Source organism: Telmatherina bonti (assembly GCF_933228915.1).
Source record: "Telmatherina bonti genome assembly, chromosome: 15".
Taxonomy (NCBI): domain Eukaryota; kingdom Metazoa; phylum Chordata; class Actinopteri; order Atheriniformes; family Telmatherinidae; genus Telmatherina; species Telmatherina bonti.
The window spans coordinates 20,876,743-20,900,925 of NC_136613.1; the positions used below are offsets into that span (position 1 = coordinate 20,876,743).

General features: G+C 36.4%; 1 protein-coding gene across 1 annotated transcript in view; it reads left to right on the forward strand.

Moving 5' to 3' along the window:
- Nucleotides 1-2,165: 2,165 nt before the first annotated feature.
- Nucleotides 2,166-24,183, forward strand: part of kcnh7 (potassium voltage-gated channel subfamily H member 7) — a gene marked incomplete at both ends in the record, with an annotated part of 54,352 nt that continues 32,334 nt past the window's right edge. The window contains 3 exons of the mRNA XM_079254706.1: nucleotides 2,166-2,241; nucleotides 2,579-2,809; nucleotides 16,860-17,015. Coding sequence (XP_079110832.1) covers nucleotides 2,166-2,241; nucleotides 2,579-2,809; nucleotides 16,860-17,015 — 463 coding nt within the window. The remainder of the gene's footprint in view (nucleotides 2,242-2,578; nucleotides 2,810-16,859; nucleotides 17,016-24,183) is intronic.

Consider the following 24,183-nt stretch of genomic DNA (forward strand, 5'->3'; position numbering starts at 1 on the left):
GCAAAATTATGTAGGCAATACTAGAAAACTGTGAAAGCTTAGATCACAACTCTGAAACAATGCATGATCTAAAGTAACTTCCTTAGCTGTCAAAAGATTTTATTGCAATGTTCTGCTCACTGCATCTCAGATGGACCGATGTTAAGTGAGAAAGTGTGCCAGGGTCTGACGGGTCCATAAATCCAATTGTTTTTGGAAATCACAGACTTTGTCTCCTCCACGCCAAAGAGAGAAAATACTATCCAGATCATCATGGTATGGGTAACTTGCTCCTCTCTGAACACACCATCAATGCTGAAAGGTACATAAAGGTTTTAGAGTAACTTAAGCTGCCACCAAGCAACACCGTTTTCAAGACATCCCACACCCAACTTGGTGAATGGCATGGGGACTATGTAGGTCCAAATCCCATGTCCATGTGGGAACCAAAAGGGTTCATTTTGGGCTATGTGGGTACTGAGGTTGGCATAAACTGAGTAACTTAGTTTGAATCATTTTGATTCAAAGAATGATTTTAATTACTAATGCTGCATGGTGATGTGATGGTAGTTAGCACAACAGCCTCAAAGCAAGACGACTACTGGTTCAAGCTTTGGCTGTGGTTGAGGTGCGAGCACCTTCCTGTGCAGAGTTTGCATTTTGTCCCCGTGTATACTTGGAGCAACATGAAATGTGCTTTACAATTATACTTGCGTTGCTTAAAGTTTTCGTTAAAACTGTGTCTCTTGATCAAAAGATTCATGTAAAAGATCACAGTTTTGTCATTATCTATTTAAAAATCAAAGAGTCCCAAGTTAAGTATAGCGCCACCTAAAATCACACCTTTATAAGGTAACCATAGTCTTGCCTTTAAGGTACAATACAGTTATTTCAGTGCCATTACAGATAATGCAGCTCTGTTAGGGCAGTTTGTCCCTAAGAAATTACCTTTTACTTTCTCAAAAGGCTGATATGATGTGAGGAGGGATACCCCCTCCCATCTATCCCTTCAGTGTAATCCAGCAACTAACCAACTAACCATAGAACTAACTAACCATAGAAGGGAATTAGTCCGTCTTCATCCACAGTAAACAGCATTTGCTTTCCAACATAAAAATTAGCCCGGTGCATAACCTCAAACTGTTGTTTTCACAGCTGTGATATGAAATACAGGCTAAGAAAATCTGTTCATTGCGAGGGTGTTCATAAAATAAACGTTAAATCCTTTTTAAACAATAATTATAGTAATAATAGTTTATAATAATTGTGTACAGATACTCGGTCTAATGTCTCGAATGTAAAATACTTTAGAATTGTCCTTTAAACAATCACCAATGTCTATGCAGATATATTTACATCCCTTTAGCACATGTCACGACATATATTCCAGTCATTTACAGCAGTAACCTAACAGATTTAGCTTTAAACTATTTTATTCTATACTAATCAATGCTATTGTCCTATCAGATCATTTGGGCTGATGAAAGGTATCAGTTTTGCTCTAAAATATTCAATGAAAGCAGGTAATATTTATATGTTACCTGCTGGATTATGAATGATCTTCGAGATTTGAATGTGCAGACCAAAACTCTATTCCATGAGCTGAGAAAACAAACCTTGAGTAGTGTTTTTGGCAGTGTACAAGTGTCGCGCATTCTAATAATAGCGTTGTGTCTTTCTCCCCTTAAAGTGTTTTGTCAGTAAGGAGGAGAAATGTGTTGTTTTTCTTTCGAGCGGGCGGCATATTGGAGGCGCAAAGTCTGTTCCAATGATGTGCGGCTGCATGCGGCTGTGGCGCACCGGAGGTAGAGCGAACTAAGCCCGCTGGGAGCGACGTCACTCCCCCCTCCTGGCATATTAACCGCTGTCCACTGTCAGCAGCCAACACACCACGACACAGCACGTCAGGATCGCACCCATCCTCAACACGAAATGCTTGGCGAACTGAACGTAACTCGCGCTGTCCTCCCCGACTCCGTGCGTTTCGGCGAGGAGGCATTCGCATGCTCGGGCATACAAGCGGGATAAATAACTCCAAGACCAAAGTAGGAAGGTCGTGTAAAGTGGAGAGCGCGCTCGCGCCGAGCATGGTAAAGGAAGCGGCACAAAGAGCTAACATTTGCAAGTTCGGGATTTACTTGTAAAGGCGCTTTCACTGGAGGTCGTGGAATTATCCGCGTGTAAACATGCCTATCAGAAGAGGTCACGTTGCGCCACAAAACACATTCCTTGGATTAATTATTCGGAAATTCGAGGGTCAGAGTAAGTATCTTTCTGATATATTAATTTCCCTAATTTGGATGTTTTCTCACAGATTAGCATTGGGGTTAAAAAGGCAAGTAATAATAATAAATATAGGTTTGTATTAAATTTCTTTTATTAAAACCACATAAGGGGGTGCTTTCATAAAGAGGTGGGCTTTTAGACATGCTTTTAATCATTTGCATAATGCTTATTTTTCTTAAGGATAGTATTGAAACATTTTAAGAAGTGACAGTGAGTGGGATATAATTGTTTGCAGCCACTGTAAGCATCCATATAGGTACTGAGGTTAGATAAACCACAGAATTATATATTCATATTTCTTCTGTTCATACAGACCGGAAATTTGTGATTGCCAACGCCAGGGTAGAGAACTGTGCAATTATATACTGCAATGATGGCTTCTGTGAGATGACGGGCTTCTCAAGACCAGACATCATGCAGAAGCCATGCACTTGTGACTTTCTCCATGGGGAACTGACTGACAAAGAGGCCATCGACCAGGTGTCACAGGCAGTGCTCGGGTCTGAGGAGCGCAAGGTGGAGATCACCTACCACCGTAAGGATGGTGAGTAACTGACCTGGCACAACAGTGTGGCTGTCACATCACACTTGCAAGCCGAGAGATGCCTTTTGTGATGTGCTGCGGCTGAGAGAATAGCCTATAGCTGCTGCAGCTTCTGTCTGCATCCATTCCATGATGTGGCCTGTCAGCCGGTTCCTAACAATCCACAGTCAGTCATAAGATGTGCAGCCCACATTATTCACAATAGACGAATATAGTGATGACAGATCGGTTTTAAAATAACTCCATCCTCTAAGTTCATGCTGGAGTTGTCCTTTAAACTGCTGTGTGAAAGCAAAATACTAAGTTTATCTGGAGAGTTCTGCACAAAGATTTAAGAACAATTCTTTGGAAGGAAGACTAAAATGGTCATGCTATAAAAGTGTTGCTGGTAATATCCACAAAAAAAATGTTAATAAATCAGAATATTGTCTATTTAGTATATATTTTACTCAATGAAACTACTGCATGAGAAAACTGAACTTTGATCATGCAAGAATAATAGGACTGGAATACTCAACGATCATAAAACTCAATCAATTTTTTTAGGTTATAGTTTAAATCAAAATCAATTTCAGATTAAAACGTACCTAAATTCTCTATTCAATATGAGCACTCATATAAGACATTAAATTAAGTTGGCTGTTTACAAGAAAACAAGCTTTAAATCAACCATTTCAAGTTCACAAGAGTTTTAATGTTTAGAAACTGGTCCCATCTAGTGGTGAAGCGGCATATTTCAACCAAATGGAGACTTTTTGCTTATTCCCCTCTGAATATGTGAGCACAATTTACTGTTTAAAAAGACAAAAATAGCTTTTGTGACATCACCCACTGCTCTGTGAATTTCCTTTTAAAAGCATTTTGTTCAACATTTCAGTGGCTTCTTTCTTGATCTTATAATAAGTGGAAACATTTTAGTAGGTGGCGGATCTGACTAAGAGTAACAGAAACTAAATCTAACCCAGCCTTAAAGCATGCCGATCTGTACTGTCTATGTCACTCAAAGTTAGGTATGGGAAAATTGAATCGAAAAATCGAATATTGTTATTTTTTGCCTCACAATTTATAATAGATTTTTTTTGTCCATCCATCCATCCATTTTTTAAACCGCTTAATCCAATTCAGGGTCGCGGGGAAGCTGGAGCCTATCCCAGCTGGCTTTGGGCGACAGGCAGGGTACACCCTGGACAGCTCGCCAGTCCATCGCAGGGCCGATTTTTTTTTTGTCAAAAATTCTTAATTTTAAAAAAAAAAAAAAATTTTCAAATAAATAAAAGTAATCCATTATAACATTTTTGTCATTTTTATTGTTTTCATTGATCTTTTCACTTGTCTTCTTGGGCATTACAGCAGCAGAATGATGGTCTCGTTACTGTGTTGTTTTTTCCTGATTGAAGTCAAGAAAAATGACGAGCAAAAAAAAAGTTTTATACATTTCTTTTATTAATCTACAAAAATCAGCAAGATCAAAGAATTGCGAGAATTGCAATTTAAATCGAATCGAAACCCAAAAAATCGGAATCTAATCAAATCGGGACAAAAGTATATCGTCACAGCTCTACTCAAAGTAGTGTCGCAATTTAAGCATCAGGCTTGACATAAAATCTGAAAACTTAATGTGAAGACAAGACCCACTGAGACAGTGTTTTTTTGTCTCCACAAACTCCTGTACTTCTATTTCCCATAATAGAATTTGCCCTCCACTGGCCATTAGAAAGAATGCACATTTAGGCATTTTCACATCAACTTAATTTTCAAATGGAAGGCTGCATCCATCTTTTATATTCATCAGATTACCATTTTCGCATGGCTTAGGTCCGTCTCAGCTTAGAACATTCAGGTTGCACCTCCTATCATTTCTTTTATAAGGAAAAGAAAATTCTGGTTCGACTCGACTAATATTCCTTTAAACAAGTCACAATCACTGCAGGGAATGCCAAGGATCTAGACACAGCCAAGAAGTGTGTAAGGGTTTTTTGGTGCACCAAATGTGCTCAAACTCAGTCCTAGCAAACACTGTAAATAAATTCTTTGAACAACTTTAGAACCAATCAATAAAATACATGCAGGCCTGAATTACTGCACTGCTCAAATCATATAGAAAAGGGTTTTGAAGACAGAAGCACCATGCATAAAAGAGAGAAAAAATCCCCTGTGAAGAAAGCAGCAAATCACAACCTTTAAATTTAATATATAGTATAAAATGTATTTAATAAGACAACCTGCTGCCCTGTCAAATTTTCTGACTTCTAAGCACTTCTTTGCTTAGAAGTTCTTTTACTTCACAAAGTTTCTTTGAAATCTTCTCCAGTTATCTTGTGTATAAAGTCATCCAATGCATTTCTGAATGTTATGAGCGCTGTACAGCAGAGACAACAATCCTGAGTCAGAATGAATTAATACAATGTTACCACTCTGGTATAAATCCCCAGATTGACCGCCTCCTGTCATGCTCTCACAAGAGCCTTTTGATGGTCAGCATGACATAGCTGAACACAGACTATAGCTGAAGGCTCTTCTTTACATCATCAGTACACTTATTCTCTTCGCTTTGAACCCATGTTTGTGCCAAGAATTGCTTCTTGTAGAATAGCTGTTAATTAGCTTTGAACTGATGTTCCTCAGTCTGTGAGGACTTCTAAAGCATGCACAAACAAAAGTATAGTATTTGAGAAGTCAGACGAAAAGAAGCAATATTTTATTTAATCACAAGGAGCTTGGTTTTTAATTTTTAATTGTGAGTTTGACAAAATTCTAGGCCATGGATACATGTTTAATCTACCATCAGCAGCCATCAGCCTTAACTTTTTTTTTTTTTCCCTTTTTCACTAATCATGAGCAAACGGGGAGACATCTGCTACATGACTAAAACAGATTGTTGCAGAAACCTGCAAGATAATTACTCGGCACATGACGGTCCTCTCGTGTGAACACAAATCGCATAACTTTTTATATGGTGAGGCATTTCTAAACTAATTTGCTTTAGTCTCCCATCCTTCTGTCACATATGCATCCCCTGTGCTGCATCTCAACTGCTTGATTTGCCTGTAATATGAAGGATACGAGCTACAGAGTCCTTCTAGCATTATAGCTGCTCCAAGTGTCTTGACAATACTCCCTGGTGTGCATCACGACTTCGAGACACAACTCTTAATGCTCCTCAGAGGAATTTACAGTGAGTGTGTGTGTGCTCATGAATAAAGATGTCAGGGCTGACAGTGCAGTGACTGGGAATGAGCAGCTTACAGAGTAAATGCATTAAACTGGTATGGAGGACACAATTCGTGTGCTTCTGCTGTAGAGGAATGAAAGATTCATGGCATCCTTGAGCGCAATAGGCCTATTGATTTAAAACGGTCTACAGATTGAACTTGATGAGTGGAAAGAAGATGTATTTCATGTGTACCTCTCTGAATGTATTTCAAGTTATCAGTTCGAATGCAAATCAGTTAATCCTTTGTATTAAAGCCTCCATTTTCCATACAGTATGTAGCAAATCATATCATAAACTAGCTTTAGCTCAGACAGATTAACAGGGCTGTATATTTCTCCTAAACACATAAGAGATTTGCTAATTTTAGAAATTGGTTGAATGATCATTTCTTTGTATACCTCAGAGTTCAAATATGAGAGAAATTGAAAAGTCACATGACAAAGCTTGTGTTCCTTTCCCATCAAAGAGTACATTGGAAAATCTTAAAAAGTGAGATTTGGATTTGATGAAGGCATCTGAGATCAAAAGCAACAAAGCTTTAGCTTTTCTCTTCTTTTTTTTTTTTAACTGAAAAGGCAAAAAGTTAAGCTGCTTATGTGTACGCTTAGAAATTAAAAGTAATGGAACAATGGCGACTGCGGGATCACAGCAAAGACCATGAGCACAATGACATTTTCTTTTAATTCATGTGTTCCCCTCTATGTGAACAACCAAGACAGGTTGTGAGAGAAGATACCACACATGCAGTCTTCCACCAGCAGGGATACATAATCAATGAGATAAATGCTTTCTCTTGATGGCTTTGAAAAGCTATCCTATTCCACAGGGTGTAATAATACTTTGTACCTGAATGAGTCTTAACAAAAGGAAGCTGACACCGTGGAGCAGGGGGAAGCTAAATGGATAATGGCTACATAACAGCAGCAGCTTAGCTAACCATGCTGAATGATTTGGGACATGTGGTGTGCGTGGGTGCAGGGTTTCATTGGTGACTCCCCACCAGGGAAACTGAAGGGTCATGTGCCCCTGCTGAGGGTTTAGTCGCAGGGGAGTAAGGGGACAAGGGACACAGAGTACACAAGGTGTGCTGCAGGACACTTGGATGACTGCACTCTGAAAGAACACATCCATTTTTCATCATGCTCAGCTTTCTTTGGAGCCTTGCATGAAATCAGCCCTGCAAGGAGATGTATCGAGTTATACATTGAAATAAGTATGATGAAAAATTTGGACCGCATGCTGTAACCTGAGCTCATTTTTAATAGACAATGAATGGCAGCTTCCTTACTAGAAATTTTGTATTGAGGTGTGGCTAGTGCCATTAGTTAAGATCTGAAGCCAATTTTTAGACCTCTTTTTAAGTGAGAGAAAATCCATGTACTTTATTCATCTCACGAGGTCTTTGCGCTCATGAGTCTACTTTGTTTCTCTCCATAGTGTGTCATCTGCTTTTTTTTTTCTTCATTAGTTACTGTTTGTCAATTTATTCTTGACTGTCAAGTGTATTAGTTCTGCCAATGTTTTTGCTAAATTAAACAGAATTAAAGATCATGAAGCAGGGTATCATGAATTGATTAATGAAAACACAAGTGAAACACTGTCTGAGCTCGAGTTGCTAGTTATCCCTGATGATTCTTCAGACACTGATTAAAGATGAAAATAGGCCAGGCTCTGTAGCTCACAGCAGTTTCACTGAGGCAAGATATTGCCACAAGCCCTAAGGCTTTTAAACAAAGGAGTTGCTTGCATGGCCTCTCCCTACATGCCTTGGTCCTGATGGGCAATGCCCCAGTAATGTTGTGTACTGGCTTAAGGAGAATAACCCTTAAACAGAAACATGCCAGATTGCATTAGACAAGCCTTGCCACCAGGCAGTAGTTGTAGGGTTGTGTTTAAAAGCTGCAGCAGTAGATAGTTGGGACAAGGAAAAAAAGATCAGTGTTTAATAATATTACTTGAAGCAGACCAGCTTTTGCAGATACGTATAAACACTAAAACCAAAAGATTTAAAAGTGTTCTATGACACAGACATAAACCCAATTACATCAGCAGCTTTGTTTCCATTTGACTATTTCACCATAACTCTGTTCGACCTGTGAGTCATCACTGTAATGCAGTCCACAGGATCACTTGATTAAGCAACAATCTTTTAATAATTGATGATGGAAATGGAATCTGTAGTAATGAAATTTCCATCGTGAAAAGAAAGCTCGTCTTAATACGCCATCCATTCATCCAAGCAGGTGTAAATAACATTTCTTGACTCACAGGGCAACGCTACATAAATGTCAGGGATGAATGGACATTTACTCCCTCCCTTATACAAGCTGTTTTGCTGTCAAGGATGTTAATTACATTCATTACCTGTGACCATGACTGGATATTGTTATGAAGTTCTGAGGTAAGTTTTGGGAAAGATCAGAAAGATTGAAAGCATAAAGACTGTGCAGAAATGCTTCACTTTGGATCACTACTAGACAAACTATCAAATATCATGATTATGGTGAAGGAATTAAACTATCTCAAGACAAAAATGGACAAAAACAAGAACAAATTTTTCCTGGTTTTATAGACAGTTCTTCCAGTTTGATTTAGCAACACATATGCCACATTTAGGAAAATGAAAAGAATGAAACAAACACACACGCTGACATATGTGCAAACACGAGCCATGTCTCAAAAACTGTGTGCACATGCAGAATTTTGATATGCTGACAAAGTTACATCAATATCCAGCTTGTCTGTGAACAAACTGGAGATTGTTTTTTGCCTTTTAGACAGGTAAGATGTAAACACTGAGTTGCATTGTTAAACACAGTCATGTTAGGCAATGGGGGAACAGCTGGTACATCTGCAAGCGTGATTTCTTCAATTTAGCCATGCTTGTACAGAGTTGAAGTATACTTAATATTTTTAGCAAGAGCAGACTAGTTTTACCTGGAGCTATGGTTGGCCAGTGGGTGAAGGGATGCCGATTCTGGCCATTCCTAAAATCTAGTTGACCCCCAGGGGGCCACCACAACAACTTCCAGTTTTATGAAGACAATTTAAGGTTAAAGTTATCATTTTTAATAAAAATTTGACAAATTTTATATTTGCTATACATACACATATATATATATATATATATATATATATGTACATCCTTTTTTTTTTTTTTTTTTTTTTTTTTTTTGCCTCGCTAAAAGTAAGATGTCACCTGAGTGGACCTCTTACTGGATAATTACTGCACAGGGACTATCTTTCAGTTTGCAACAAATTATTAATCCCAACTGATGCAGTAAGTGGCTTCTAATTTCTTAAGTAGCCATATCGAAAGACACATCCGGGGTGGTGGAGAAAATGTTAATTTGCTTAAAAAGGGTCAAATCACCAGCATGGGTCAAGCAGAGAAAACATCTAAGGAGATTGCAGAAACCACTAAAATTGCTAAACAACTTTCCAATGTATAACCATGAGTATTGGGGATGGGGGGAACTATTGGGTTTGAGGAAGAAATATTGCCAGAAAATAATCCTGAATGCTGGTGAGTAACAATCGTAAATGTTTTGTGAAATCAAATTAAAGAAAAACAACAGTAGAACTCACAGATAAATATTTGTGAAAGTAAGAGCGTTTCCACACTCACAATGGGAAGGGATTGGAACTGTACAGCATCGTAAGAAAAACACTAATCAGTTTTTCAAATCAGCGAAAAAGGCTTTGATTTGCTTGGGAGCATAAAAATTTGATTGGAGAAAGAAGGCCAATGAAATGATGCAGCCACCATGCCTAGTGTCTTACTGTACAAGCCCGTGGGGGGGTAGTGCTATGACATGGGGTTGGTCTTGATTCAGCAACATAATGTGCCCAAAGAATGATGTCAGCTCTCTTCCTGAACATACTGAATGAGCAGGTTATTCTATCACTGGATTTTATCTCCTCTGATACGGCCATGATCTAAGATGACAATGCCAGGACTCATCATGCTGAAAAGTGAAAGAGGTTGAGAAAACGTGATCATTTTTACATATGGATTGGCCACCACAAAGTCCAGATGATAACCCTGCAGTAGAAAGTGTTGGGTCAGACTGAGTTTAAACTCTGGATTTCAAGGGGATTCACTTCAATCCAATTCAATTTAATTCAACTTAGAATGATTTGTTTGGTGCCAATTCACAGCAAAGTCACGTCAGGACATTTTACAGACAAAATCAATTTAAGCTAATTCATTCATTTATTTTCTATACCTCTTAGTACAATTAAGGGTCATTGGGAGGCTGGAGCCTATTCCAGCAATCATCAGGCGAGAGACAGGGTCCATCCTGGACTGGTCGGGAGTCCATCATAGGGCCAAGCCAGTTCAGTGTGATCCAATCAGTGTGCATACAAGCCAATTCATAAAAATGATTTAGCCAAGCAAAGGATGGCCTGCTCTGGTTGTTCTCTCCTATTCAGACATGCTTTTGTGAATACAAACTGTGGAAAACAACACTTTGTGAGTTTCATTAATGCACATTAAATGCATGTTTAAATATTTAAAAGTTTAGGATTATACAGTGACATCTTGTGATTGTAAGTTAAGGAATGAAAGATTAAATAGGTTTTGTCATAAATCTTCATACATTTTATTGGGATAGTATCCCTGGCTTAGAGTTATAATGCTTGTTGACCCCTCTTCTGTGCCCTTCCTATCCACAGCCGGTCGAGGCAGATGGGCTCGCTTCCTGAGTCCTGTTCTGCTAGAGGTTTTTCCTTCCTGTTAAAATTAAGTTTTACAAATTATGTTCATTATACATATTAAAGAGTTATGATAAATTGGACTGATGTAGATCATGCAATGGATTTGTTTTAATTGAATTATAATTACATTACTGTCAATATGATCAAATTGAAATGTTTCTACAGAAGTATCTTGAAATATCTGTGAATAAACTCTGCAAATAAAGGTGAATCAAAATGGTTGTATCAAGAAATGCATTTTCTAAATAATTTTATTATAAATACAGAAATGTAGAGTAAAATACAGGTACATTCAGCCCACATTTGAATAACATCAAGTTAATTTAAATAAACCACCATCTTTTATCTTATGAGTTTGGAAAGTTCCTCTGCACTTTTGTCCATTGATATAAGTAGGGATTTTGCTGGGTTAATCCATTGCTTTATAATTAAATATTTCTCTTAAAATAAACCTGTCTTTTAGAGATCAGCCTCTCACAAAAATAACTAAATTAAGAGATAAAGTTACACAGTCGGTGATGGACTGGGGACCTGTCCAGGGTGTACCCTTCCTCTTGCCCAATGATTGCTGGGATAGGCTCCAGCTTCCCCGCAACCTTTAATCAGACTAAGCTCTTTGGAAAATTAATGAATGAATGAATGAATGAAAATTACACATTTTCATGATCCCAAGTCAATTCACATATAATCGGAAGGCCTCACATAAAACAAACTGCATGTGTTGTGATCAAGTTTTTTATTTATATTTTCTATTTCTTTATACCTTTCATTTTTAATCATTGTTTTATTTGGTGAAAGAATTAAATAAACTTCTGGATGAAAATGAATGAAGGAATAATTAGTCAGTGCAGTGAAACACGGGATCCAGTGACATGCTGTGAAATGCAGTAATGAACATTATTAGTAAGCTTAAACTGATGCTAATAAAGCTGAACGTGCTGGTTTTAATCACACTAATACAGCGCCGGTTCAGAACACACCTGTTTGGATTGACTGATCACTTGGCCTACAGACAGTACCATCTTATTAATATGTAGTAGTTTATCCAATCATCCCATTTTAATTCAATTCCTTTAACACTACCATTTTGTGATATGAAAAGCATTAAAATAATTTTCACCTTCACCTAATCCCAAAATACTGGAATTCAGTTTTAAAGGATTGTTTTAGTCCATAGATTACTTTAACACCAAAAGTCACAGAAATCCTCCTCCTAACCTCTGCCATCAATATTTCTACTGAAGCACACTGTACTTGGAGTTAAAGTTGAGGTGATAATCATGTGACTTGATTTTAATCTCTAAAGTTGCATGCATTTATGAATAATCACAGGTAACTAATGTTTTGCATCAGTTTGGGGCAAGGAGAATAGCTGAAACTACGATGATACAATGTTATTTGTGAATTCTAAGGCCATTTCATTGCTCACATTGTACATGACTGTCAGAGTAAACACATATTCTAACAGAAAAGCAGTCAAGACCTCAAGTAAAGAGGTGCGTTTGTTGCCAATTCTGTGCTTGTTGGCAAATTTATACAGAATCTGCCAAACAAGTTTTCAGTTTTTTGGCAGAAGAATTCTGATGTTAATACGACTTATATTAATAAAAAAAAATCTGAAATACCACACAAACCCTGGTGAAAGATGTGCTCCATACTAATACAATGCCTGCCATGTGTTAATTCATTTATTTTCCACATATCCACTTCATGGACTGGAGCCTATCCCATCTGTTACAGGGTGAAAGCAGGTCACCAGTTTGTCACAGGATCAACAAGGCTACATCACAAGTTAACCTACTATGCATGTTTTTAGACTTCAGGAGTAGATGGGAAAAACAACACTGTGTAGTCATAGAAAGAAATCATTGCAGACTGATACCAGCTCAGATTTGTAATGGGAATGTTTTCACTGTGAAACAACTGAGCAATTCACTTGTCAATAGAAACGTAGATCCTGTCTAGAAGACCAGCAGACACTTTGTTGTTAACAACTGAGCTGCACTTGGCAAGGCAGTAAAATATCTAACATAAACAGAAGACCTGTAAATGCACATCCCTTTTGTGTTTTGCTTATTTTTTTAGTTAATTAAGAAAACTTCACATTTGGTGAAAAGATCAAATCAGTTAGCAATTATGAAAGGTCAATGTCATAAAGTTTCTGTTCAATAATAGACTAAATAGTTTTTACAGGAGGTATAAAGAAATAAATGTACTATTTTTTTCACAGCATCTCTTCAGTTTGCAACTCACTGCTCCAAAAGTAGGACACAGTATATAACAATGGCTTGTAAACAGGTCATTTTAGAAACAATAGTAAAAAAAAAAAAAAAAAAAAAAAAAAAATCCTTTCTCAGTGATTCTGAAAAAGCCTCAAGCTTCACATGAAATTGTCTGACAGCTTCACTTCAGCTGAGAAATTATGCCCTCCAATGTCATTTGTTACTCAACGGGGGGTAGTACAACACATCTGGATAATGGGATCCTTTCATCTGAATTCCGTTTTTATTCACATACTCTGTGCCTTAAGTTTAATTTATAATCTCTAGTTCATTTTGATCCCTTTTACAATCATACAATGTCAGACAATAGCATTTAGTTCCGGCTCTAATGATTTTTACAATGACAAGGTCTTATCGGAATCTGAGGGGGGGGGGGGGGGGAAATCCCCAATTAATTCATTTGCATAATTTATTATGAAATATGGAGCAGTGCAATTTATCTAATTTTACTTTGTCAAGAGTTTGAATTGTAATTATCATAATAAAAAAATAATCAAGTTAAAGTGACTATTATGCTGTATTCTATCTCACAGTGAACCTTTCAGTTTGAAGCAATTAGTTAATAATTGTTTTGTTTCAAGTCAATGAGTTGTAAAACTGAGGTTTCCAAACACACACACACACACACACACACACACACACACACACACACACACTTACTTTAGTACATGACTGAAGCACACGCAGTCTGCATCACTTCAGAAAGTGATGCAGACATATGGTTGAGGTGCAGACATAAAAGGACACAGAATGAGTCATTTACACAGACAGTTTAGACAGTTTTTAGACTAGGCTGTCAGTTTGATTTGACTGTATTTTGATATTTAATTTAGAAGTTCCCAGTCTTAATTATTCATCCACTGTCATTGTTAGAGGAAGCTTTTTTGATCCATTTTGGTAGAGGTGACATTCAGCGGGAAGCCAGTCAAGAAGGGACCCCTATAGCTTAGTCTTTAAGGATGACCATTGTTTCCCCATCTGTTAAGGTAAACCCCAGCCCAGAAATATTTCTGCTGAATTTATTATCTTGGCTGTGCACAGAGCTTTAATTCTCTGCAGTATTACTTTATCTCTGTTGTTAAGCACCAGATAATGTAAATGTTAAGTAAGTTGACTTTTTTGGCCTCTCACTTGACATTGCATGTTTTTTCACACACTTTGTTCATTAACCATGCAGTTACACCAATCCTCTGTTGCCATGATTTTTTTTTTTTTTTTATTGTTTGTTTGTTTTTTGTTTCAAATAGAACAGTAAAGTAGACAAACAAAATCCCAACAGGTTAACATGAAATTGTGTCACATTTCACAGACAAATCTTTCCACTCTGAAGTAAAAAGTGAAACATTTTATTTATCTTTACAGCATTAAGTGAACCTAAGTCATTTATATTAGGTGTGAAGTTCATTTTTCATTTCAAAATCAAAGGAAGCTGATGGCTGAGTAACTAGGATGCATCTCAAATAATCCAAACTGCCCCAAGCCACTGAGTTCAGCTTCCACTCAGCTGGACCTCTGCAGCATGTCATTCTCAATGCTCTCTTCTCATACATTTCTTGTCAATCTTCACTCCAGCAATTTTTCAAGGCAAAATTCCAGAAAACAGAGGAGAAATAAAACAAAGAAAACCTTTTGTAAAAAAATGACTGAGCTGAAATTCAAATGAAGCGCATTGATGCTTGAAAAGTGGACTGAAGGGTATTGTCTGCATGCTTTACTGCAGATTAAAGAAATTAAAAACTGACACCTCAATACATACATTATATATATATATATATATATATATATATATATATATATATATATATATATATATATATATATATATATATATATATATATATATATATAGGCTATATACTGTAGCCTTGTAGGAGGTAATACTTGTTTTTATATAAACTGAAATTAAAGAAATTAAAAACTGACACCTCAATACATACATTATATATATATATGTATATATATATATATATATATATATATATATATATATATATATATATATATATATATATATATATATATGTATATGTATGTATTGAGGTGTCAGTTTTTAATTTCTTTAATTTCAGTTTATATAAAAACAAGTATTACCTCCTACAAGGCTACAGTTTAAAGCTCTTATATTTATCAAAAGCTTAATTATAATAGGAGCTTAATTTTGAGTGGGGTCTTTGTTTCTAACACTGCAGTTGTCTATTCTTTTTACTCTATTTTGTATATGTATAATATACTTTATTAATAAATTTTTGTTGTTTGTAATGAATATGTTTAGGGGTGTAAGAAGGTTTTAACAAACACAGGGATTGCCTGCCAGTTGAAACCCAACATATTGAGTTCCTTGATCACAATGTTCTTATTTTTTATTTTGGCTGGAGGTCTTTGCTGGAGATATTTCCCTTGTTTTTTCCACAGTAAAAAAGAAAAAAACCATCAGCATGTGCCCATGTTTTGAGGAAACAGTTTGAAGCTTTATAAAACCTTATGTGGGGTAGAACATACAGCTTCCCCGCTCTGTTAGCAGGATTCTCTGCTTTATGATGAAACATAGCCAAGCACCCCTGACACCAGGCAGGATGTAGTTCACACCTGCTGGTCTTATTATCCTCATACAGCATATGCAGCTGTATGTTGCCATCGGTTCATTTGCTGTAGTCAAAATATTCTACTCTGCCTTTTCTTGTAGAATATTTTTTCCATTTTTGATATTTTCCATTTCATTAAAATGATATTATCACATTTTCTATATTGACAATGCATCATTTACTTTTGGGAATTTTGATGCAGAAATCCTACCAACAGAATTCTGGCATGTTGAAGCAGACTGAGCTTGTTATATTTAGTCAGACAGCAAGTCTGCTGCTAATGAGAGCTGCTGGCAGGGTGTCTGTGAGCCCGGAGGAGATTACAGGGAACACTAGTAATATGTGTCCTCTGTGAATATGAGCAACACAACAACTCAGACAGCGTGGAGGGACAAAAGAACAATGTTTCTGTTGGACATTGTTTTTATAGTCCAGATCCACATATTATGTACCTCTATTATCAACATAATATCTTAAAATATTCAATTAGCCTTCATATGAATGTGTTATGCATTGTGTATTGTGTGATGAAAATTAAAGCAGTTTCAGAGATTAAAAAGGAAACAGTGTTGAGATTGTTTTATTCGTTTAGTTTCCCGTTCTGTCATCTTAGTATGATACGCTGTACCATAGCCTGGTTCACCGATTGGAAAGCTTACCATTGTGCCTGTAGGCATCCATAGCTTGAGCTAACACATTTATATCCACATTCACAGAGAAAACTATTTTTTATTTATATTCCCCTTAAATTAGCTTTTATCTATCCTTTGTATTTGATTGATTTGATTTACACTTAGTCATACAGTTCACACCTTCCTGTTCCTTTGCTGTTATACTGATTCAACTTGTGCCCGCATAGTCAGTTTTAGTCTTGCTCTTTGGAAATACACATGGAAAGTGCCAGGACTAAGCATCCAACACACATGAACATGCATACTGTATATGTAAGCTGTTTAAACCTTTAGGCGTACTTATTCTATTCCTACTGTGTTATTTATTCTGACATGCGGGCACTGACCTTTAAATCAGGGTAACTTCTCAGTTTCCTCAAAGTGATAGTGAAATCAGGAGCAGGTATTAGTCATTTATCTATTTCTATGTAGTTAATATTTCTAATATTGGCCTGTATCATGAATTACTCTGGTTTTATTTGTTGATTAACTTTTATTATTGTCATTAACTGCTATCAGTAATTGAAGAGTTGAAATTATAATAATGTGTGTGGTACTAACGCTCTGTCGCTCTTGCAGGCTCTGACTTTCAGTGTAACATTCACATCATCCCAGTGAAGAATGAGGAAGGCATGGTGATGATGTTCATTTTGAATTTTGATTACATTGTGGATGAGGGAAGTGACCACTCCACCGAAAATATAAGCTCCACATCCCCCACAAAGTCAGACCAAAGTAAGTATTTACAATAACAGTTAATCAACAAGGAATTGTATGTATCTTGATGTGTTCCCTTTTTTTTTCACCAGTATCTAAAAAAAGAAACCGTTTTCCGTTTTGGGACTGTATTTTTCTTTGTTGCCAGGGCATTTTTTATTGGTTGACATCTCATTTTCCTAATTTTTCAAATAAGCTTCTCCACGCCAAGGGCCAGATGCATTAAACTGTGTGCAATTTTGTGACTGAAAGCAGACTGTGGCCACGAAAGCAGAAATGTGCATTTGTATTATTTTTGCCAGATTTATAAAGATGTGCACACATATGATCATCCTTTATAAATGTCAGTCATGTATCCATGCTCATGAACCTGATATATACTACCATTCAGTGGGGGGGGACAGAAGCATTTCTCTTTATGTGAATGCGTGTCAGGTGGTTTTAATGTTAATAAGACATTCCTGCTCCTCTCTGATTTGAGGCTCTCAGCATATTTCTGACCACAGCTCAGTTATCCACATCTCTCAGTGTGAATTCCTCCAAGGCTCTGACATCCAGCATGCACTGTTGTGTGCGCGTGCTTGAATTTAAACTGTGGTATGCATGCATATGCGTGTGTCCTTGCATGTGCATATATGCCCTTGTGACGGTTGCTAACATTACTAATCAGAGTTGATAACTTGTGACGGTGTTTCATCAAGAGAACCTGTGGGTAAATGAGAAAGATGAACATATGATGTGACTTCAAATTAGTAGATAAGCAGAGTCTTGACTAAATGCACACAGAGCTACTAAGATCCCAATTTGCGAGTAGTAATTTGTGTGTGAAATCTAGAACATTGCGCATGGGGCTGTACCCCAGTTTGCAGGTGATTTACTAAGGATGATTGCATAAATGAGTGGTGCGTTCAAACATGTTTGAGACTCCCCATTTAAATTAGGGTTTTGTGCATTTAATGGCTTGCAGCATAGTGAGTTTGGAGAGAAAGCATGACCTACAGTAGTCAATCTGACTGTCACACAAGTAAATACAATATAGGAGGAAATTTATGAAAAACAAAATGATGCAAACAGGATAAAGTAAAAAGATGGTATAAAGACATGAAATAAATATATGGTAAAATGTCTAAAAATAAAACTAGTGGGGCGTAGGCTGTATGTACTGTCACCTGAACAAAGAAAGAAAATATTAATGAATATGACACAGTTTCTTGTTTTTTTACTGGCCAAATTTATTTTTTTACAAAGGATTTTATAAATTGACCCACCTGCAAGCCAGCCATATTTAAACTCATCAGTTCGCAAGTTGGAGAACAGAAGACTTCTTTTTGAAAATAAAAGAATCATGTACTGAGCCAAGATATTTTGCACATTGGTGCAATCATTTGCTCCTATTACTCAAAGAAATCCAGCTACAGAAAAAAAAAACTTGTTTGGCCTCAGATAATGACTGAAGAGTGCAAGAAAACTAAAAAACTGTGAACATCCGGGAACACATGGCATTTAGGACTTAGACAACACATCAGAAAAAAGGGATTGGGGAATCCCAGTTGTAAAACTCAGTGTCTGTCATTTGCAGGTATGCCTCTCGAAATCCATCCTGAATTCTTCCAGCAGCTCTGAAACAGCAATGCTTGATAAGCTATATGTTTTGGTGATTGTCAAACAAGGCCAAACAATTTATTCTCTGCATCTCCTTGCTTTATTTTGATGTCTCCTTCTTGTGACAATAACCACACAGCCATGTTGGCAATGCACACAGACTATTTTCTACGGTGGCAGACGGGTGCAAAAGTGCTTCATATAGAAAAACAATGCATAAAGAAATAAAAATGCAAGCGGTAAACGCTGCATGTATAGAAGAGCACTGCAAATCCAAAAAGATAATGCCAAAAAAGAAAAAACTGATTTAAAACTTACTGTTCTTGGATATAATATTATATATAAGCTTATATAGCTTTTCTATTTAAAAGGTATGTTTAAAACGTTGTGCCAATTTATATTCTGAGCTCCTGTTAAAATTAGTAATTGTTTGCTCTCGATTTTTTTTTATTAATACATAGTTTCTATGCTCCAAATGTAGTTCCAAGATAGCTAAGCTGATACTAAATTCTGATAGGACAATGCTGCAGACGTGGGAGTAACAGCATCTCCTCTTTAGCAAGACTAAAAAGTAAAGTACTGCACATTGCCATACTTCCTTGTCTTTTGAAGAGAGAATTCATTTGCAAATTTGTGTGAAAGGAAAGCAAAACAAAAGACACTGATATCCCATCTGTGCACAAGGGTTGCATTTCCACTTTCATGAATTATGAAGTAGTGAGTTTATAAACCAGACCTAACCAATAGCTTTATAAATGATTTATAGGATTTATGCATGACCACTTTTTTTCCACTCAACAAAAGTGAGTAATGCAGTGTACACTTAAGGGTCTTACTCCCTTGTCTTCAGAGAGAAGTATTGGACAAGTCAAGCCAACCTGAATCATGAAACAGATATACCCCATTAGTTTCTCTCTATCCCAAAGTACTTCAGCTTCTTAAATTCTGCACATTAAATGAGTCCAGCTTCTACTGTGGGACACTGAGAAATCCAAACTGCACCCATGCTTGAACGAAATAGAGACTCATTGCAAATCCTACTAACTATCTTCTGCTATTAGTTCACTGACCACTTCTTACAGTTAAATTAATAATCTTGACTGAAAGTCAGAAAATAATTTTTTTTTCAAGACAATTTTAAGAATAAAAGTTTTTTCAGTGATTCTAAATCACTGAAATTGATACAAAATGGATGTGAATTATATTTCTTTTTCCCAACCAAGAAATTTGAATTCTAACCAAGAGCACAAATTAATATTACTTTCGACCTAAAAACTTACCAGCTGATGAGGTTTTGTGCAAGAGCAGTTTGTTAAGTGAAAGTCAAAGTTGTATATTCGCAACACTATCTTGGCTCAGGAGTATTATGTTTACCTTTAGCTACCATGATATTAAAGTTAGATGGATTAGAGTTGTAGAGAGGAAGAAATGCAAATTAACTACGTTTTTCACTACACAGTGAATTTTACAATTTTACAATTTTTATTGTAAAATTCAGAGGATGATGTCGGTCCCTGACACATCAATGTACATTGTTGAAACCTGCACATAGTGTGACCCGGGAATGCATTTACTTGTACAATGCATTCTGGATTCATAATCTGGCAGCATTCTGCGTTAATGTTACAATCTAGATATAAATTCAATAACGGTTCAATTGGTAAATTTTTTTTAAATAGCAAAACTTGTGTCTTATTTTCTCACATGCAGTAAAATAGCAGAGAAATCTGGGGTGTGTTATGGCAGGGACAGATTGTGTTGTGTTTGGAAAGAATAGAGTGTAGCATAATGTTAACATATTTAATACCAGAATTTAAAATGAAAACGCAGATCATAGCCCTTCTATAGGAGAAAATAAACCTAATTAAATACCTAAATCCCACACACTACAAAAAGAGTTCTCATTTGAATTAACCTTAAGAACCTACAAGGAAACCACAAATCCCAGTTAAATTATTAAGATACATATGAACTATTCTATGAACTACATACTATAAAATAAGAACATTTAAATCATTAAACAAAATATTATGAATATAACATTCGCCCCAAACATTTGTGGTTTTATTAATGTCCAAGAAATTCAAGAAAGAATTTATTAATCTTATTAAATGTAATTGGCCGCTCAAGAGGAAACTAGTTGTTAGCTATAGATGAATGAAAAATATATAAAAATTAATTTACTATCACCAATCTTTAGAGACCCCAGATCATTGGAACCCACAGAGTGTGTCCTCGTCAGACAATTCAGTTTCAGGTGACTCATGTAGTTCTATTGGACTATTCCTAAATCTAAAAGATAGGTCTGCTGTGGTTTGTCCTCTGTCTTACCCAGAGCTGCAGTTTTAGGACTGAAGTCAACAAACAGTGAATAGCAAAAAACATTTTGCTGCAAGAGCTGGAAAAATAAAAACCACTCTTGGGAGTTGTTCTGATTGCACAAATAAATGTTAACTGTCAGCTATTACACTTGGTTCCAACGATGGGAGAACAGGTCTGTTTCTGAAATTGTTGCAAAATCAATAAAAAAAAAATTAACGACGGAGGCTAACGGGGGCAAAGAAACATAATGAATACACAGAACAAAAGAGACAAAACACATACAGCTTACTTTCAGTCCATTTTTCTTCTGTCCTCCTTCCTCCTCTCTGCTGTTCTTTTCCACCCTATTCTTCCTTCTTTCTGCTCTCCGAGTTCTCTTCGTGGTTGATCCTACATGGAGGCATGTCTTTCTGTTTTCAACCAATTGAAACAGATGAAGTCTTGCAGCTTTGGTAGAAGATCATACCAGCTTGAATTTTATACTATTAAATATCATTTAACCAAATGTTACAAATATTTCTGTTACTTTGTTCTTTTTTCATATTAAGACATTTGTATAACACATCCAAAAGTCATTTGTTATTGAAACCATTAGCAGTGGCGCACACGTAGAAACTCGGATCGAATATTCAGTTAGGATAAAATAAGATCAATGAATTACAAATTTAAATAATTATAAAGAAAATATATAAAATAAGATAAACAAGAAGAAATTATCTAAATTAACACATCAACTACATTGCTTAATCATTGAGTAAATCTTGATAATTTGAGGTGCCTTTACTTCCGACAGTATGTATAGCTATAAGAAAGGATACATGTTGTTTGGATATTATTTAGTGCAAGAAACAAACACATGAACATATGTTGCATTAACAGCAAAGTAGCATGTCTGCATTTTCTTATGTATAATCTGCAAATATTTACCAGGTCTGATAAATAGACTGAAATGTAAATTTAGAGAGAAAAATATAAACTTATCTATTGGTCATCTATTTAACATTAGACTGTGACATTTGTATAAATAAAATAAATGGAATAAATTTTCAAAGTATGGCTTTTTAGGGAAGTCTCTTCCTGGTGGGCCCTTTGTTCCACCAGAATTCACTACAAGAGACTTTTATTTTGTATTAACCTGAATGATCCAGTCAGAAACGGGCAAATCTACAAAAATATATTCCTGCAGGTTTCTGATGTATTTTAATTCGAAGTATGACATTTTTACTTTTTTTTTTTTTTTTTCAGTAAGAAATAGTTTTACTAGTCACTTACTGGTTGTGTGGAGTCACACTGAGCGCCATGTGGCTCCTCTTTTGATTGTTCAGAAAGTCAAGTTTCATTCGGAGAAATCTGAATGCATCTAAAAAATTCTGATTTGGATCAATGAAGCGGACTTGGTCCTCCTACAAACACAGGTCCCGTTTGTTTCAAGTGGACCAAATACAAGAAGTGGACTATAAAAAAAGTCACTTCCTGCATGTGGCGTAGTATTGCATTGTGGGTAAATATGTAGCGATTGCGTTAAGAGTCAACTGACTCATCTGTTGTTCTTACTGTGCCCATTGTTGCATTTTATTTCTGCAATATACTTGCATAAGGCAAAAACAAAACAATAGTTTTCTCCCCTTGTTTGGCTCGTAAGTGGAGGAAATCGAGTTTGTTCTTCACACTGGTCTTGTTCTCTCTTTCACTAAATACAAGTGCAGCGCCACCTTTGGTGGGAATGAGGATATATTGTTCTAATGAAACGCAATCTCGGTCCGCATGGAATACCCTCCTACAACTGAGCCGAGTCCCCAATCAGGACCCCAGTCTTTATGAAACTAACTGTCTCCTTTTCCCTAACAGAAGGAAAGCTGTGAAGACAAGCTTTACTTCCCATGTTGCCTTTTGGCGAGAAATTAAAAAATGAACAGCCAGAGTTGTAATAATTTTGAAATACTGACTGTCAAACACAATCAGACCATTAATGTGGAATTCATTGCACATAATTGATCAAACAATTAGATTACTTAAACTATATTTAACAAGATAATTAAGTTATATAATGACAATGACAAGTTATATAATAAAACTGGGTCTTACAAGATACAGTGAGACAAATTCCAAAATATTAAACAAAATTTTACATTTTAATAAATCTAGAAAAAATGCAATAGAACAACAGTTCCAACCATTAAGAAGAAATTAGTAAAATAATCAGTTATTATAGATAATGCTTTGCAATACATTCGTGAAAGGAAAAATAATGAATGAGTCGAGTTTTAGAATCTGTCGTGAATGGTTCCAGTCATTACAAAGAATTGAAATGTGAAATGGTCAAAGGCTGTGTCGGCTTTTGGGATAAGTAAGTTAATGTGGTTATTGGAGCGTATCTTGGGATCACTGCTGTGTATAATGAGTTAAGAACGGAGGTAAGCGGGGGTTTTGCCGATTAAGGTTTTATAAATAAACTGATACCAATGGATCAGCCCCGGGAGTTAAGTGATGGACAGTTGACACTAGAACACAAATTACAGTGATGCATGCTGAAAGCAGTGCTAGTAACTCTCCAGATGACAGCGTGGTAGATAACATCCAGATTAATGAGGAGACTCTTAGCAGTAGTTTTACAGCTCAAGACACCATAATCAGGTAATGGGACAATTGCCATTATTACAAACAGCCATTTTACAGTGTATGAAATGTGATTTATTACAATACAAAAGCAATTGTAGAATTAACTTTGGAAAGCAAATCAAATCAAATCAAAGATACTTTATTTATCCCCAAGGGTAAATTCAAGGTTCAAGTCAGCTCGTCCAAGGTGAGACATACAGACATTTACATTTGACAAGTTTACAGAACAAACTGACACTTTGGCCCTGCAGCCAGTTTTTTAACTGCCGCTGCCTTAAAATGCGGAAAAGATGACATGAGGAAGGATGGGTGGGTGTTGAAAAAAGAAGTATCTCTACACCTCACCTAAAGGGGGAAGGATAAAGATGCAACAAAAAAAAAAAACACACCTCTATGCATAAGCACAAATTCAGACAATAGATAACACACAATATGGGAGGGGGGCTGGGTGGGGTCTCGCAGACAGCCAGTGGGGCCACAGCCAGCCAAGCAGCGAGCCCATCCAACTCGCCGTCCGTGAGTGTCGGCGTGTATGTCAAAGGAGACAGAACTATCAATCTGTAAATGGAAAGTTGAACAGGAACTCTTTTGGATCAAATGGGGGTTGGAAAGGTGCTGAAGAATCCAACATAGTTGTTCTGTG